The sequence below is a fragment of the Pollachius pollachius genome, assembly GCF_949987615.1.
Source record: "Pollachius pollachius genome assembly, chromosome: 13".
In the NCBI taxonomy this organism is placed as follows: domain Eukaryota; kingdom Metazoa; phylum Chordata; class Actinopteri; order Gadiformes; family Gadidae; genus Pollachius; species Pollachius pollachius.
In genome coordinates this window covers 14,960,049-14,977,548 of record NC_136946.1, presented here as the reverse complement: position 1 = coordinate 14,977,548, position 17,500 = coordinate 14,960,049, and the positions used below count along the sequence as shown (strand labels likewise).

Here is a 17,500-nt window from a genome sequence, read left to right as displayed (position 1 = left end):
AACTTATTTTGAGTGTTACCACACACTTGATTTGTTATAATTTGTTCTTTTGTATAGCTATATTGAAAGGCAAAAGTCATTGTTGCGATAGCTTATAATATAAAATAAACTGAGCTACTGAACTTGGTAACAGACAACACAACGTGACTTATAGTTTGGATGGTAAGCGATACATGACTTGATCTATACATGGAAACATCTTCCAAGTGCAAGACCCAGCTTGGAATGAAACAAATCCCTCCGTCTAATGTCTTAGTTAACCGTGTATAATCAACATCACTTGCGAATAAAATAAAATAAAATAAAACAGAAATAATATGTAGGACCACCATACCATGCGCGTATCCTGGTCATGTGCCGATGCAAGAATAGGTGGAGGGTGTTCTCCTGGCAGAGGCCCTGGCCCTAGCATCGGTAGGTGAACGCTCACATAGTGGGTGCACGCAGCTTATTACCGCCATAGTGACGGTTATTTTATAGTTAAACGTGCATCAATATTGGATTGCACTAAAGGTTCTTTAGTGCAATTAGGTTTCAAGACTTAAAGTAGACTATGGCAGACCGACAAAAAAGGCGATTTAATCTTGCTGAAACATGGATAGAATAGAAAATGGCAGACAGAAAGAGACGTCGTAAGGGAGCACGCAACCCCAGACACACACACACTCACGCACGCACACACGCACACACGCACACACACACACACACACACACACACGCACACACACACGCACACACACACACACACACACTTCAAAACAAATGCAACCAGGCGCCTGGTGATCAGTATGGCGTCAGGCGCCACAACATTCCGGAACTTAAACTAAATGAAAGATGAACATAAAATCCTGAGCCGACTGGAGTCGGTCTGAAAGCATTGTATTGTAGCAGGCCCCGCGTCTGCTGCTGCTGCTGGGGACCAGTCAGGAAATCTGGTTTCAATTTGTTTAATGTTGTCTAAGATACGGGTTTCTTGTTCTGGTAGGCATGGTGGGAGGTCCCAACACAGAGAAAGTAGGTATAGCGGTGAGAAAATACCTTTTTTAAAACCAGGTGAATGTGCATGTCTCACTGTTGCAATATATGGGAAGTGCCAGCTACGTCTGTATCCTGTGTTTAACAGGTGAAACTATAAAATGGAGCCAACTAAGGAATTTAAACTGTATTTTAGATCTTAGTGGGACGTGTGAAGCCACAAGGGAAATTAAGTAGGCTATTTGGATGGGAGTGCAGTGACTTTACAGTTCTGTAATCCTAGCACTACGTGACACTCACAGCAAACAACCACGGATGACGTAGCTTTCAGATTTCCGGTTTATTTGTTTTGTTTTTAATGGTTGCTAGGTGTGGAGGTTCTAGATATCACCCGATCAATAACGGTGGGAAACACCCATTTAATGGAGCAGGAAGAGGAAGTGTCAGCGATATGAGAACCTGTCCGGGGGGGTTGACAGAAGACCAAGTTCAACGCGCATTGGTGGAATGATCTGCGTCTAAGGTTTGAAAGAAAGTATTGCTTTCGATGGGCATCAGTAAAAGCGGACATGTCCAATTCATCTCGGGTTCCCCACGCGGCATCGGTGTCGTTCTTCATCGAGCCATGTGTCTATCTGTGGCCTTGATCTGGTGCTGCCAGTGCACAGGGCTAGTGGGGCTTGATGGGAGCTAGCATCGCTGGTCACATGTGATGCTATCAAGGCTGCATCTGAAGCCCACTTACTCTACTGTTCAAGTCTGTCTCAGAGGATAAGCGGTTAGAAGGCTCCCGACGTTTTCGATCCGTTCACAGACAAAGTAGCAGACAAATAAATGAATAATAATTTTAAAAAATCCTGTTAATACGTCGCTAACACGTTTTGGTTTCAGAAGTCAGAGCGACGGTGGATAGTTGACAAAATTACACATCAATATCGACTAGAGGTTCGTATCCCCTTTTTATCTTCACGAAGAAGATGCAAAAAAACGTTTAGAGACAAGTTAGAAGTTTTTGAATGAAAACAAGCATACTTAATCTGGAGTTCAAAATTCAAACATCAAAAGCCTTAAGCTTTTGTTTTTCCAACAATAAAGGAGAAACTGCTTAGGCAGCAGCATTAGCGCTCCGGCATGATGGACAGCGGAAGGGGTCGTGCGTCTGTCCGGACCCCTCTGATGTGCCGGCCGGAGACATCAGCTCCTTACCCGTCCGCCTGTCAATCAGACTTGCAACAATGCGGCCGCAGCCAGACCGGGGTCATTCTAAGACCATCAACAAAGCAACAGACCCCCAGGGACAGCCAGGGGCTGCCTAATCTCACCCCCCCCCCCCCCCCCCGTACTCTCTCAATGGGTGGTCCTCCCTCCTCACCCTCTCTCCTTTCCTTTCACAGAGGGTGGGTGGGGGGGGGAGGTGGGGGAGTCTCACGTGTGTGTGTGTGTGTGTGTGTGTGTGTGTGTGTGTGTGTGTGTGTGTGTGTGTGTGTGTGTGTGTGTGTGTGTGTGTGTGTAAGAGAGAGAGAGAGATCGGAAGCCGTCAATGGGGGGGGGGGGGGCCCATCAGTTGTTCACAAATGAGCATATGCCTATGCTTACGTCACACCCACACACACCAGACCCCGTATACGTATATAACGAGGACTCTTTCCAAATAGTAAGAAAGAAACTGAAAAAAGTTTTCATCTCGTCTCATCTATTACCCTATGCAAAAAAAACTTACACCCCCTGCTTGTCATTTCAGGACACATGAGATGAATCAGACTGAAAGCGAGAGCTAGGCCTACCGTCTTGAACATCAGCAGTTCCCTAAACCCATCTGGCTGCCCGTAACAGAAGCACTAAGGGTGACTACATTAGCAAGTCTGTTGGGTAAAGGGGAAGATTGTCAGAAGCTGTGTGTGTGTGTGTGTGTGTGTGTGTGTGTGTGTGTCTTATTTCCATGTATGTGTGCGCGCCCCTGAATACAGTGCTATGTTTATTTGCTTTTATTACAAAGAGGAAACACTAAATGGATGAATGGTGGTGTGTGTGTGTGTGTGTGTGTGTGTGTGTGTGTGTGTGTGTGTGTGTGTGTGTGTGTGTGTGTGTGTGTGTGTGTGTGTGTGTGTGTGTGTGTGTGTGTGGAGGGGCTAATAGGGGGATTCCAGACACAGCAACATTCATCTGGAACCTGAGATCGCACGCTCACGTTGCACTGTTCCACTTCAGCACGCACACACGCACTCTCTCTTTCTTTCTCCCCTCCCTCTCATTCTCACTCACATGCGTACATACTCGATATCCTTCAATCGAGTTGGATTCCCAGGTAGAGAGTCTAGCCTACCAGGTCACCAGAACCAAAGTATGGCTCCACAATAAACTCAAAGAAACAACTCTATGCAACCCAACACTCACAGGGACGACGAGTAGGAGTTTGACGCAATGTAAATCGCTTTACATTGCCAACATAACAACAGGTTGTATTTTAACTATTATGGTAGAACTTCCCTGAATCTCTCTTATGGTAGAACAGCCTGTGGGTTGATTTATAATATATTTGAATGGGGCCGGTTTGGCCGGTAAAAGGTAAGGAAGCTATTTCTAAGTGCAGCTAATCGCAAAAAAATTCTGTTCTTTCATTAAACTTCATTGTTACATCTATTTATGTTTTGGCTGACATTAGCTTCTGACTACTATTCTGAACCCTCAGAGCTTGCACTCCAGAGCTCTAAATGCACGGCCTTGAGCACGCTGCAGTTCACTTAACGGCCAAAGGAGAGAGCAACAAGATGGAATTCATGTATACAAAGAACTAAACAATTTATTTGCAAGATGGGGGATTCTAAAATCAACTTAGGCAAATATTGTGCTTACTAATGATGACTTAGGGGATTTTTATTGAGGCGGAAGGTTAATTGGGGATGTTGGTCTTTGAGATCGCCTTCAGCTAGCCTCATCCATTGTCATTCATTTACCCGTTTAGTCTCTGAGTAAGCAAAAACAAAGTGGGGCATCCCGACAATTATCAGATAGTCGTCTCTATATATATATATATGAATAAAATATTGAAATAGTGCCAAAGTGCAATTTTGCATTTCTTTAAACAGCATTATGTATGTTTGGGTCACCCAACACTACACCTTCCAGTACAGACACAGAACAATGCAGTCACTGTCCATCCGTTGGACTACGCACGACCTTGCCTATTGTTAGCCTGCTATCTGGACCCTAGATGTCCCATCTCTCTTCAATTAAAGGCTCCTCTCTCAAGTCTCTTTGGAGTCTTTGCCGGTTCCTGGGCCTCAACCCTCTCCTTTCTCTGGCGGTTATCTGGTCATCAGAGCTGCCTCCTCCACGCTCGCACTTCAAACGCACCGGTGGTGGGAAGATAGAGGTGTGTGTCTCTGTCCGTCCATCCATCCCTGTCTGCCAAGGGACACTAAAGCCTGGTATAGACGGCAAGGAAAAGGACCACATCTTTTGCTCATGTGTGACTCTGATGGGATTTCTTTTCAGAGTGATCAGAATCATCCGATGGAATCAGATCTGATCTGATTCTGATTGGGCCAATTTCAAATCAGGGTCCTGAATAAGATACAGGTCAGATTTTTGCAATGTCTTAACATTGCAAAAAGTAACAGTCATTTGGTCTTTCCTGTTACTTTTCCGCCACTCTAGATTTACATTTGTCAATATTCTGCAGTAGCGAGAGCTACTCTGTGAATATTAACATGGAAGACGGCTACAATAGAGCTGGTCAGTGAACTGACGGTTCAAATAGTAGAATAGTAGTAATATCGTTTCTTTCATTTTCTAGCAATCTGTCACCCACAATAGCACGTGTGAATTCGACTGTGAACAGATCACATTGGAATCTGATATTGGCCACATTTTAAACCCCTAAAACCAGACCTGAGCAGTGAATCTGAATTGATTTCGCTGCTCATTTATGCATTTCTCGTATCTGCATTTCTCTATCTGGAGACAACAGCCTATCTAGTGTTTGTGTGTCAATAGCAATGTGTGTGTGTGTGTGTGTGTGTGTGTCTACATTTCTATATGCATTTCTTCAAATGTCTCCACAACAACACGCACAACAATCTGACGAGCTTATAATCACAGATTTGCATGCGCACACCAGTACACACGCATACATGCACACAAATAAACATGCAAAAGGTGAAACGGGTCGTTCCACCGTTACCTAGTCATGGTCTGACAGAGCAACCTTAGTTAGGTTAGTTATACATACTTGTGTGACACGAGATCGTCAATCAACAATAAGTGTTCTAAGAAATGAACCTGTGGTAAAAGAGAAAGAGAAAGTGAGAAAGTAAGAAAGTAAATACGTATAAATCATTTTTTACAATAAGTTGAGATTAGATTTGTGAGGGAAGCGCCAAGAGCGTTTTGTATTTGGATAAGATAGGAAGATAGAACAAGGTCATATAAAAAACTGCTTCAGGTGAAGAAGCATCTGAGGACGACAGTAGGTAAAGGTGGTCGGTTTGGGGCTAGGTTATCAAGCACTGAAGAACGTGTGTCAGAAGAATAGTCAAGATGTAAAGTAGCTCTTGGATGCAGAATAGAAAACAAGGAAGAGAAACGTATGTTTTATCAGGGCCTCTTGAAGTCAGACTTTAATTTTCTCTGAGAGAATAATTTATATCTAAATCCCCTATATGAATAGTGAAACACCTTTAAACATGTATTGTTCTGAAGTTGGAACCCACATTCAGGCCTTTGTGATGGAAGGGCCTTCCCAGCAGGACGTTTATATGTTTAAAAGTTAAGAATATGTTTCGACTGGGTTTTGACTGGGTACCAATAAAGGAGATGCTAAGCTAGCATAGCATCGTGATGCTAGCTTTGGAGACTCCAGCTGGGGTTTTTCAGTGTAAACGAATTGGGTCTCGGTGTGTGTTGGTTAAACGGCCTGTACAGGAGGTCCAGCTCGCCACAACTCACCACGGAGGTCAGGGCCATCTGAAAGCTGTAGATGCGCGCCAGGCCGAAGTCGGCCAGCTTGATCTGTCCTCCGCTGGTGACTAGGATGTTCTGGGGCTTCAGGTCTCGGTGGACCACGCGGTGCGAGTGGAGGAAGTCCAGTCCCTGGAGCAGCTGGTACATCATGTCCTGCAGAGAGCCACAAAGAACAGAGACGTCAGCACCACAGAACCCCAAGAACAGGACCACACAAACCCAGTTCATCAGGACCACAGAACCACTGCTCAACAGGACCACAGAACCACAGCTCAACAGGACCACAGGACCACAGCTCAACAGGACCACAGGACCACAGCTCAACAGGACCACAGAACCACTGCTCAACAGGACCACAGAACCACTGCTCAACAGGACAGTGCTTGGACAGTGAAAGAAAATAACGAGACCAACATATTGCATGCGCCCCCAAATTGTATTTTGTTTTACTCCTGTACTAAAGTGGTATATAATGTATAGTTTCAATAATCAAGCACATACTGTAAATAATGTCTTCCTACCTCAAAAGTAATGTTGCCGTACATTTCTTGCATTTATATAGTGTAAGATATATTTTGGGTATTTATTTTGTCTGAAATAAAATTTGTCTTTTTAAATCCCCATTATGGTCCTGTATTTATAAATACCACTTAAACATTACTTTCCCATCTGGGATCATTAACTATATCATCTCCTGCATTACAAAGCTATAGTTAATAGGGATGGGTCAGAATATTAGAATATTCATTCCTGAGGGTCAAAATCGATTTTTAACATTTGGACCGCTAACATTTTTTCCCATTCAAATATAAAGTATTTCACAAGCCATATCTTTGTTTCCCTGGTAACGCCTGAGGGTTTGACCAATACCTGGAACAATCATTACTTTCCCATAAGGTTCTTATGCAACGGAAACGTTGTTCACTCCTCCAGTAAATAGGAAGGACCTTAGCTACGACTTGGCAACGGGAGGTATTATAGTCCGCTCAGCTATGAGCCAGAGAGATAACGTTATGCATTGTACATATATATAATTCAAAATTCGTCCCAGCCTTTATACCACAGATACTCTAGGGTCTATAGCATATAACTGCATTGTCTGATTAAAGTTTAATTCATTTTTCACAATTTACCAGCTCTCGTTTTGAAGACCGAATCACCGCGCCATTCGTTTCAATGGGATTCGCGACGGTCTATACTTTCAACATAAAGTGTACATATTTATAATTTGAAATTAGTCCCAGCCTTTATACCACAGATACTATAGGGTCTATAGCATATAACCGCATTTTCTGATTACAGTTTACTGCAATTTTCACAACAGACAATTTGACTGGAACTACTTAGCAGGTAGCTGTTTTTTTGCGTTTAAGATATTAAGTGATTTCTTGCTGATGATCCTTGGCTGCCTTTGTGAATGTCGGTACACATCAAATAATCGATTATTCGTTGATACCACCCACTGATAATTCCACCATGAAAGATTTGAGTTATTCATATCTCTAATAGTTAACCAAAACTGCCACAAACATTCTCCTTTAAGATTCCTCCAATACCAAGTATACAATACAAGCACAAATAATAGGGTTACAATTTGATCTTCAAATGGACAACTGAGGATGGCAAATTAAAATTGTTGTTGAAAACTCATAGGGAAACATAAATTGAACGTTGTTGTTGGGAGGCGCCGGCGGAGGACACTGGGTTACAGTTAGGAGAGCTGGACAAGACATCACACGGCAGATGGTCCGTGATCGGAGAAGCCCTGTTTTGATACTCAGAATGTGAAACCGATGTGGGTGTATCCGCCTCACGGACCGACCGGCTGCGAGTGACCCTCTTTACAAAGTGTTAGAAAACACTTATTATGAACGGGGTTGTGAGCCACGCGCTCTGCTTCTGCTTTGATGGCTCCTGGTGTGCGAGTTTGGGTCAAAGCAACAACAACCCGACGACAGTGGGAGATAAAAGGTAATTATGAGCGTGTCCCTCGGGGGAAAATGATCTAAAGCACGGCAGTGTGGAAGGAGTTAACATGAGTGGGCCTGCTGCTCCCATAGCCGACTGTGGCAGATGTTTGATAACACAGAGAGACAGAGACAGAGAGAGAAAGAGAGAGAAAGAGAGAGAAGACAGAAAGAGAGAGAGAGAGAGAGATAATCTGTTTTTCAGCAGCTGTCTTGCTATAGTTCCAACTTGTTGTTCTCACAAACTGTCGTCCTACAGTACATGGCCATAGGGCATGCACAATGGGGTCGTCAAGGACTGACGCAAATATGACAGTTAACCCCCCCACCCCATACAGTTTTATTCCAACATAGCACCTGTCAGTACGAACAAGCATGTCATACTTTCAAAGCAGACTTCACCATAAAGCAAGCGGCTCTATAGGATGGGGCTTGACGAAAGGATGGCCACTTGGCCTTCATCCCAATTTGCTGTTCAACAGTCAGTTGTTGTTGTGGCGTTTTTCTTTTATTTTTGAAGCAGATGCGTTGCGGTACAGTATTATAGGCCGGCCGGACTCAGGGGCCACACGGCACAATGAGTGTTTCCTCTCATAGCTGACCACCCTGCAACTGAGCCGGGGGCACGACGCAGGCGGCATGCAGATACAGAGAGGGGGAGAGGGAGAGAGGGCGAGAGCGCTAGGGAGTGATTAGAGGGGGAGAGAGAGAGAGGGCGAGAGAGATAGGGAGTGATTAGAGGGGGAGAGAGAGAGAGAGAGAGAGGGCGAGAGAGATAGGGAGTGATTAGAGGGCAGCAGGAGAGGGAGAGAGGCGCGGTGGAGAGCGGAAGAGAGAGGAAAGGAAATGGCTAGGGGGAGCACACAAACAGCAGAGAGGAAGAGGAGGAAGAGGAGGACGGACATGAGGAAGAGCGAGCGGCACCTGCGCGGATGTGACACACGCAACCCCTCTCCCTCACACTGGACGGCGGTTGTTGTCATCCACCGCCGTGTCGTGGTTCACCCGCCTCCCGCCCTAACCACTAGCACCAGCCCACCCCCCCACCCCCCCCCCCACCCCCCACCCCCCTCCGCTAAATCAAACACATGCGCACACCCCGCGGAACACCCCCTCCGAGCCTGGACCTCACAAGTGACATGGACCCGAGCCCGCTGCCCCATTCACGGGCCGACCAGCTGGCGTGGGACTCAAAGGGTTGAAACAAGGGGGCTTGCACACTCAAGCAGAAGACATTAGCAAAGCGGCGCGGGTCTGGCCACTGTGCAGCCCCCCCCAAAGAGGTGGCGACAGGATGCCCCCGCAGAATGGCAGGGAGATGACTGCATTGTGCGCGTGTGTGCACCTCACGTGGACCCATGTGTGCCTGACGTAGCCCGGCGTCGCTCGCTCATTGTCCCCGTCGACGTGTGTGTTTGTGTGTTTACATGCAATGTTATCCGTGTCCAAGTGTGTGTGTGTCCGAGTGTGTGTGTGTGTGTGTGTGTGTGTGTGTGTGTGTGTGTGTGTGTGTGTGTGTGTGTGTGTGTGTGTGTGTGTGTGTGTGTGCTTTAACCAAGGGGTGCGTAAACAGGCCTTTCTTTCTCCATCTCCATTCAGCCATGACCCAGCTAGCAGGCCAACAGGCCGAACGGGCCGTACGAGAGAGTGGGGCAGGTTTTTTTGGGGGGGGGTGGCATGGTATCTGACACAATAGCAGCAGCCCGAGTTCCTCTCTGCTTTAAATAGCCATTTCACCAAGCTTCCTTTCTGCTGCATTTTCTTCCTTCCAACACTAATTATCTCAAAGGTGTGACTCTTGGAAAAACACACAAACAATATTAGCCCCCATTGGCCGCAGTGCCATCTCCCCTTGTCTGTCAATTACTCTCAGTTGATTGGCAGGGAACGGCCCACGGTAATGGATATCTGACATTTAACAAACATTACTAGGCCAGCTTCAGCCCTCTTTCTCTGTTCCTCAACGACTGCGTGGTTGGGAAACGATGCCTGGATGTGGAGGATTGCCTTCGCACACTGAACAGCAGTCCAGCCGAGTGGTTGCTCAACACCCAACTGTCGTTCCATTGGCACCGCTTCAACCAGAACCCCCTTGAATATCACTTGGCCAGCGGTGAACACCAAATCCAAACCACAAACGCAACACATCTGACCCCTCATGAGCAGAAGGACCAAGTAAGAAGAAAAAAAAAATAGTAGCTAGCTAGCCTGCTGCAAGATGCCGTCAAAACATGGCTTTCCAAGTGCGCCTCCTTTTCTCATGCTAATGTACCAGGGGCAGCCATATTGTTAATTGTAGCTAGGCACAATGTGAGACATCTGCCGGTTAGCGTTAGTGTAATTCCCTCCCCATGCTTCATTAACCTCCCCCTTTATGGGCCTGGAGAAAAGAGTTCAGCAGGCTTGGAGGGCGGCGGTGGTGGTGGTGGTGGCGGCGGCGGTGGTGGTGGTGGTGGACGAGAATGGAGGAGGAGTGGGGGTGGAACCCAAGCGCTGGCCCAGCCGAGGAGCAGTGAGGTTGGGGCAGCCCGGCCGCTTGATGTCCTTCCAGCTCATTTGATTCTTGGAGGAGGGCCCCTTTCATCAATGAGCATGTGGTGGGTCTGGAGACTGAGGCGAGGTGCGAGTGGGTGGCGCAGGATGAACACACAAGGGCACTACATTTGGAAAAGGGGGTTTATTTGGATGCACCGTTGGCTGGACACTCACAGGGGGCCGAAGGCTACCCGAGTAGGGGGGAGGGTTGTGTGTGTGTGTGTGTGTGTGTGTGTGTGTGTGTGTGTGTGTGTGTGTGTGTGTGTGTGTGTGTGTGTGTGTGTGTGTGTGTGTGTGTGTGTGTGTGTGTGTGTGTGTGTGTGTCCTTGAGGGTTACTATGTAGCGTCCACTCTACTGTCAATAACACAGGGAGGTTGCCCCCATCATAAGGTCCCACCATTATTAACACCAAGCCCCCCCCCCCCCCCCCACCCTCCTTGGGTCTCCAACCACATGTGTGTTAAGAAAGTGTGTGGGTGGGCAGGACAGTGGATGAATGTCAAGGGAACTGAAGGAACGGTCATGAGATGCGGAGTTGATATTAGTTGCAAACACATGATATCTTGAATCACCTTCCAGAAAGATTTTGTGCATGCGCTTCACTTTGGTGGGAGACCAAGAGAAGGACAGATCTGGCAATCTGGATAGATTTGGCAACATAGTTAACTGATGGTGAACTAGGTTTATTATATTCTCCCCATAAAAAAAGTTTTAAAAGACACCACATGGACACTTTTAACATTTTGGGAGATTTTATAATATACACACACGGCTGTTTCCCTATCTGCGAAACCGTGTAAACAGAGTGGAAGAGGGAGGGAGGGCAATCAAAATAGAGACGGCAAGAAGTCTTTAATTTGGAGCCTAGCTGCCACATGTGCAGCGCACGAGAACGCCCCGTGCACCTCTGATTTCGCCCCAGCACCACTGCATCCTCTCTGTCTCCGGCTGACCTCATCTAAGAATACTCCCCAGGCCACCATACCATGGACCATGAGCAACACATCGTAGGCGGAGCGCGAGCAAACTAGCAACAGGGGTATGGGTTGTAATCTGTGATCCATTATTATTTACTTGTTTGCGATGTTGGCCTGGAATTTAAGAATTGCGTTGCCATGAGTGACTGCCCTTTATTCCATGAATGGGCATGATGATAATAAACCGATACATTCATATTACAATTAGACTTGTAATTGTGGGCCCGATACTGTGAATATATTGTCTCAGGGCACAGGAACACAGTAGACATGTATTAGTGTTAATGATATACGGCAGTAAGTTATAGGCTATGTCTTCTCACAGACCGGTTTATATCCCTGATTAAAATCCCAAAGGCCCCCACCCCCGTCCTACCTTAATGGTCTCAGAAGGGACCCCGGGGTCAGGGGCCTTCTCCAGGTAGGTGGTGAGGTCCTGGTCCACATGCTCAAAGACCAGCGTGAGTTTGGTCTCGCGGTCGGTCCGAGAAACTGTGCACACATCAAACAACCTGGAGTGAAGGAGAAGAGCAAAACAGCAGCTTGGAATCAAGAGTCACTGCAATTGGAGAGATATTTGCATACCTGTATGACTGCTCGGTTGTTAGAAAGAGGGCAGAACAGACCACTAATCTCAGTCCCCGCCCACTCCAAAATAAAAACAAAGAAAAAAAGAGGCCATCAACTTGTAGGTGATGATGGCCTAGGCAGTGTAGGATAGACGGTGGGTAATGGTAAGTTCATGGCTAAAGTTGGTAAGTTCATGGCTGTGAATTGACATATTGCAGTGTTTACCCAAGTATTGGGCAAAAACTTGGGTAACTGTTTGCCCAATACTTGGTACATGGGTACCAGGCCAAATGGTCAGACTGTATGCAGACAGTTGGTTCAAATAACAAACTGAACTGAATCTGAACTACTTAAGTTATAGTTGGCTGGACTAAAATGTTTTTTATATAGAAATAAATCAATAAAGAAAAGATGTATGCGCTTCCTTTTAAAGAGGTTTTATCCTCCTTGAAAAATAGCTTCTCTTGTTTGGAGCCTAACAATCAGGATGATGACAACAAAAACAAAGGCCAGATCCATCAAACGTGTTCCTTAAATTCTGTAACTATTGCTGTATTGCTTTAACAGACCCTTTCCATGTATTTGAAAAGAAATCTCTTTGGATTGTATTAAATTGGTCAACAGGTATGTTTGGGGCCGTTTATCCTCAGATGCCAACAACAGAGCCATGGTCTGTTTACATGTACTTTCATGTGACCGATCAAGATGTTGGCAGCAGCTCCACTTTGATAGTTCAATCATTTACAACCTCCACTAGGATCCAATGGAACGGGGACGGTTGTCGGGCCGTAACATTCCAACAGAACACACAGTTAAAACGCCACCACTTTATGGCTGCTTTATATGGACTCAGTGTACGCATTTGAATCTAGCAAATTAAATTTTGAGATAAAGTGTGTTGAGCGTTCCAAAGTAGTTATTTTACTACAGTTTTGTGTAAACCACCACGTATACATTCACACACAGCGATAACGCCAGCTCCTCACGACAATCTCCATTACTTCCGTACAAAGCTTTCGGGATTCAAAAGGTTTAAGACAAAAGATTTACAGTTGTCTTCGCTAGGCAACGACCCTAAAGCCAAAAAAACAGATTATGTCTGCGTGGCTGCCAAGACCGGCTCTAGTGAAAAGCTGTTTACCAAAAAGAAATTAAAAAAAAAGTAATCCAGTATCTTCTCTTCAAAGACCTCAGGACCACAACCAAAGCAGCATTCCCTAACCCGTGTCCATGACAACCTCTGATGGTCCATGGTAACCCTAGCCTAGTCTGTCCGCTACGGCTACGCGGCCAGCATCCCTCCTGATGGCAACAGCATGCCAAGTGACCCGGGATGGAATGCCCATCAGAGACGTGACCCTGAGAGACTGACAGCCAGGGAGGTCCTCCTCTACTTCCTACTCCACCGTGACACGGAGGTATGGACGCTGTCTCATATTGCCGCGTAAAAACCACCAACCCCACTGAACCTTAGATGAATCGATGTGATACTGAGCAAAGTCACCAAAAAAATAAGTTAACCGTTACCGTTCCAAGTACCCAATCGCTAAACCCTAACAGTAGATCTTGGCATTCACACCAAACAACAAAGTGGCCCGAGTCAACAGGTAATACTGTGTAATCTAGTTGAAAGACAGGATCAGTCAAGTATATGAGGTGATATCAACAAGGAGCCAGTTCCTCCAGTCGGAAATCTGTTCAAACCGATCTTGGTGGCTGTTTAAAACAAGACCCCCTCGCTTGGTTCGCTGGGCTACAATGAGGGCTCCCAGACACAGAACATATGGAATGAATAATGGCCCCCATTACAAACACCCAGGGGTTTCCTGGTGTGTCTCTTGCGCACGCGCACACACACACACACACACACACACAAAGTTGGGTGCACCAACGTGGGCTTGGCTATGTGGTGCTCAACTGATTCCTAGGGTTGGGTAATTAGGAATAGGAAAGCTGAAACGTCTCTTGTTCTAAATGGGGTACTTTTAGACCAAACATTCTGTGTCGTACCCTGTCATTCATTGATTATGGAGGAATTATTGTCAGGATCTGTGTAATTCTTTCATTCTTTGCAAAGTCCACGATAAAACAAACACAGAGGTGAGACCCGGAGGAATGCTACTCCCTATGGACAGACATCCTCAGAAAGTTAACATTCATTCTAAAACTGAAAGGGAATGACCCCCCCCCCCTCCTCCTCCCTGTGTGTGTGTGTGTGTGTGTGTGTGTGTGTGTGTGTGTGTGTGTGTGTGTGTGTGTGTGTGTGTTTGTGTGTGTAAGCCAAAAATGCTATACATTGAGGTACACCCTCAAATTCATTCATTCAACAAGTGCTTTTTCATTCATTATGAACATAGGTATGGAGGAGAACCATCACAAACCAGTCAATTCCAAACGAAAAGGACACCCCCCCCCCCCCCCCACACACACACACACACACACACACACACACACACACACTCGACTTACCTGACAACATTGGGGTGCTCAAACGCCTCGAGCTGCCTCAGTACCGCCACCTCGCGAATGGTAGAGAGAGGCATTCCTTCTTCTTCTGTTTGGACCCGAACTCTCTTTAAGGCTACAAAGCGTCCCCCGTTCTTCAAGTCTCTCGCTTTGTACACTTTCCCGTAAGCGCCCTCGCCTATCTCGGCGACAGGTTCATAGTCAGTAGCAATAGTTTCTTTGTCCATTGTTGCTGGTTATTTTTCAGTTTTTTTTCTGCAGCTGAAAATATTGTGGGGAATCCCGGGCGAGTGTGACGAGTCAAGGCTTTTTCACAAAGACATCTTCCTAGGAGAGAGTTGGCACGTGCAATGCCTGGATAACAGGGAGACACAGAGGTAGAAAGTCACCATCCATGTCAGTTTGGATCAAACAGTGGTCCACGTAGGCAATAATAGAGCTGTCATGTTATATTCCGACTATCAACAGAGACCCGATGCGTCCCACTTCCACTCCTCCTCCTATTACGCATATTATCAACTCATGTCCTCCTACCTCTCTAAAAAACAGAATAATGTCAAGTATAACCACCCTTTTAACAATTTCATCCGACCTTTATTATTATTACGAAGGCCTGCATTGAGCGAGCTAAACAGATTTGACATTTGGCTAATGGTAATTAAATCGCCCCCTGATACCCATGATGCTTTCAAGATGGATATGGCGACCCGAAATAGAGGAGACAATGAGCCTAGGGAAATAAATATAAACTACTGCGAATACTTGGAATCATATGAGCCTAGCTCGGGTGGTTGCAGTGAGCACGAGACAGTCAAAATGTGCCCTTTATCAAACTTCTGTTTCAGGCTTCACAGACTCTGCGAGCACGTGGCTTACTGGCATTGTCTAAACTTCCTGCAGAAATGCTCAATTTAAACACTTTCTCCATCCTATTTCATGCCAGTTGCAATCGCAGCCGATAAAACAAACTATTGTCAACATTATCAAGCGATTTTGGTCAAGTTTGGTCGCGGGGATTATTTTATATTAATTTAAATGTTTCTGGATTCAGAAAATAAAAAAATAATAAGTCGGATGAGAAATCTCTAGATTGCAGCATTTTGTCGTTTTATTGATTCACAAAGGAAACACAACAACCTACTGTTCTGAACCAAAACATTAGAAATCGATAACTTAAAGCGTAAAACGGCTCATGATTACCTTCTTGTTACGTTGTCAATAAAATGTCGCAAAGTTGTCATGACGTCCAATAAACTGCAGAGGAAACATTGCTGTTGTGGATGTTTTAAGTTGTAAATTCAATTAAATGAAAACTCCCAGTAGACAGCATCACACACATCCCTCACTGTCCTCGTGCGGGGCCACACAGGTAGTTGGACTGTGCACGCTCTAACCCCCCATCCCTCAAGACTACACACACACATACACACCACCACCACCACCACCTCTGAGACTCAGAGCAGCAAACACTACACCAAGGGAGGGGGGCGTATTCCACAAGCACAAAAACTATCTGCATGGGTGCACTGTTGCTACTTTTTTTCCAGGGAGGTCATAGGACAAAGGCAAACGCGTGATATACCCCTCGAAAGCACGCTCCTCTTCCGTCTTTCAGATTTCTCTTTCTTTTTCCATATATCCCGGGATATGCAACGCTTCGCCTGTGAGCTCCGACTCTCCCTTGCTTTCCCACGCTGGTTGAATGTGCCTGACCCCCTTCAGAGAGGGTTTGACACAGAGCAGGGACATTTCCGCATTCCTAACGACTACAAAGGCAAACCGCCTTCTTTTAGCTTTCCCTCTGCCTCCTTGGTTCTTTTACCATTCATAGCCCTCTAGGTTTTGTCTCTGTTGTCAAAACCGGGAGCGCCACATGGGAGAGAAAGAGAGTGGGAGAGAGAGAGGTCGGGACTGCGAAGGAGTTTATTGGATAGTCACACTATCTATCTCTCCTGGCCATTTACACAACTCTCTCGTTAACAATGCACCAGCGGGGAAGGCAATGCGACAAGCGCTCCTCGATGGCCCATGAGGTCAGGTTCAAGGCCCGGTGGCTTGATTTCTGTCGGTAGGGGATTCTTCTTCAAGTAGCTCCTCTTCTCGGGTGGTCGTTTTTCACGCTCGCATGGAGGAGCTGCTGTGAACGCCGAGGGCTCTGCTACCGCCGGGCCCATTGTTTTATGTGAGGGGTTTAACATGACAAAAACATAGCGAGCGTACAGTATAGTACATTCAATCAAATGGGTCTACACATTAATAAATCGAAATAATGTATAAAACAAAAAAATACCTTTCAATATGTATACACTTAATTCTTGCCTAATTAAGTCTATTTTTTATTGACTAACATTTTTGAATTGTTTAATAACTCAATATAATTAACTATGATTCTAGAAGAAACCTTTCTGACTAAATAAATCTCATATATTTATGTATAAAAAAATATTTATATTAATAGTTGTTAGAAACAGAACTAACTTATGAAAGTGGCAGCTTATGAAAGTAAATGCTATCAACATTCTCAGAAATTCATTTAGGCCTATACAAACAATTCATTTGTAACAATACATTTTTTTGAATCGATCTTGTCCAAACAGTAACAACAACCTACCAACCACCACGTTTTCCCATCAGAAATAAAAACCCCTCCTTTTAAACACTTCTTACTTTAGAATCTCCCCTCCACGGTTCTGTGAACGGACACGGCTGAGACGTGACAAGACAGGCGTGGAACCCAGCGCCATTATCATAACTTCATCTGAAGCTCTGCTTTTGAGATGCACACTGGGGATCAGAGGAGGGGGGAGAACCCCCACCCCCTCTCTCTCTGTCTCTCGCTGTCTCTCTCTCTGTGTCTCTCGCCCTTCTCCCCTGGTGCTGGAAGATTTACATACAAAACATGTCTTGCATGCTGGATGGAGCTGCACACTGAGGATTCCTCCCAGGATGAAAGTGAATCTGCAGGGGTGAATGACATGGAAGTATATTATGTATAGGAATGTCCACCGGCCCCACCTCTAAATGTTGGACATTTGCATGACAAAGCA

At 45.7% G+C, this 17,500-nt stretch overlaps 1 protein-coding gene across 1 annotated transcript in view; it reads right to left on the bottom strand.

Annotated features, from left to right (window-relative positions):
- cdk6 (cyclin dependent kinase 6) overlaps positions 1-16,111 on the bottom strand; it is a 34,044-nt gene extending 17,933 nt beyond the window's left edge. Inside the window, exons 1-4 of the mRNA XM_079748902.1 lie at positions 15,654-16,111; positions 14,457-14,807; positions 11,794-11,929; positions 5,923-6,090 (exon numbers count right to left, since the gene is read on the bottom strand). Of these exons, the coding sequence (XP_079605028.1) occupies positions 5,923-6,090; positions 11,794-11,929; positions 14,457-14,680 (528 nt within the window). The 5' untranslated portion in view covers positions 14,681-14,807; positions 15,654-16,111. The remainder of the gene's footprint in view (positions 1-5,922; positions 6,091-11,793; positions 11,930-14,456; positions 14,808-15,653) is intronic.
- Between the last annotated feature and the right edge of the window lie 1,389 nt (positions 16,112-17,500).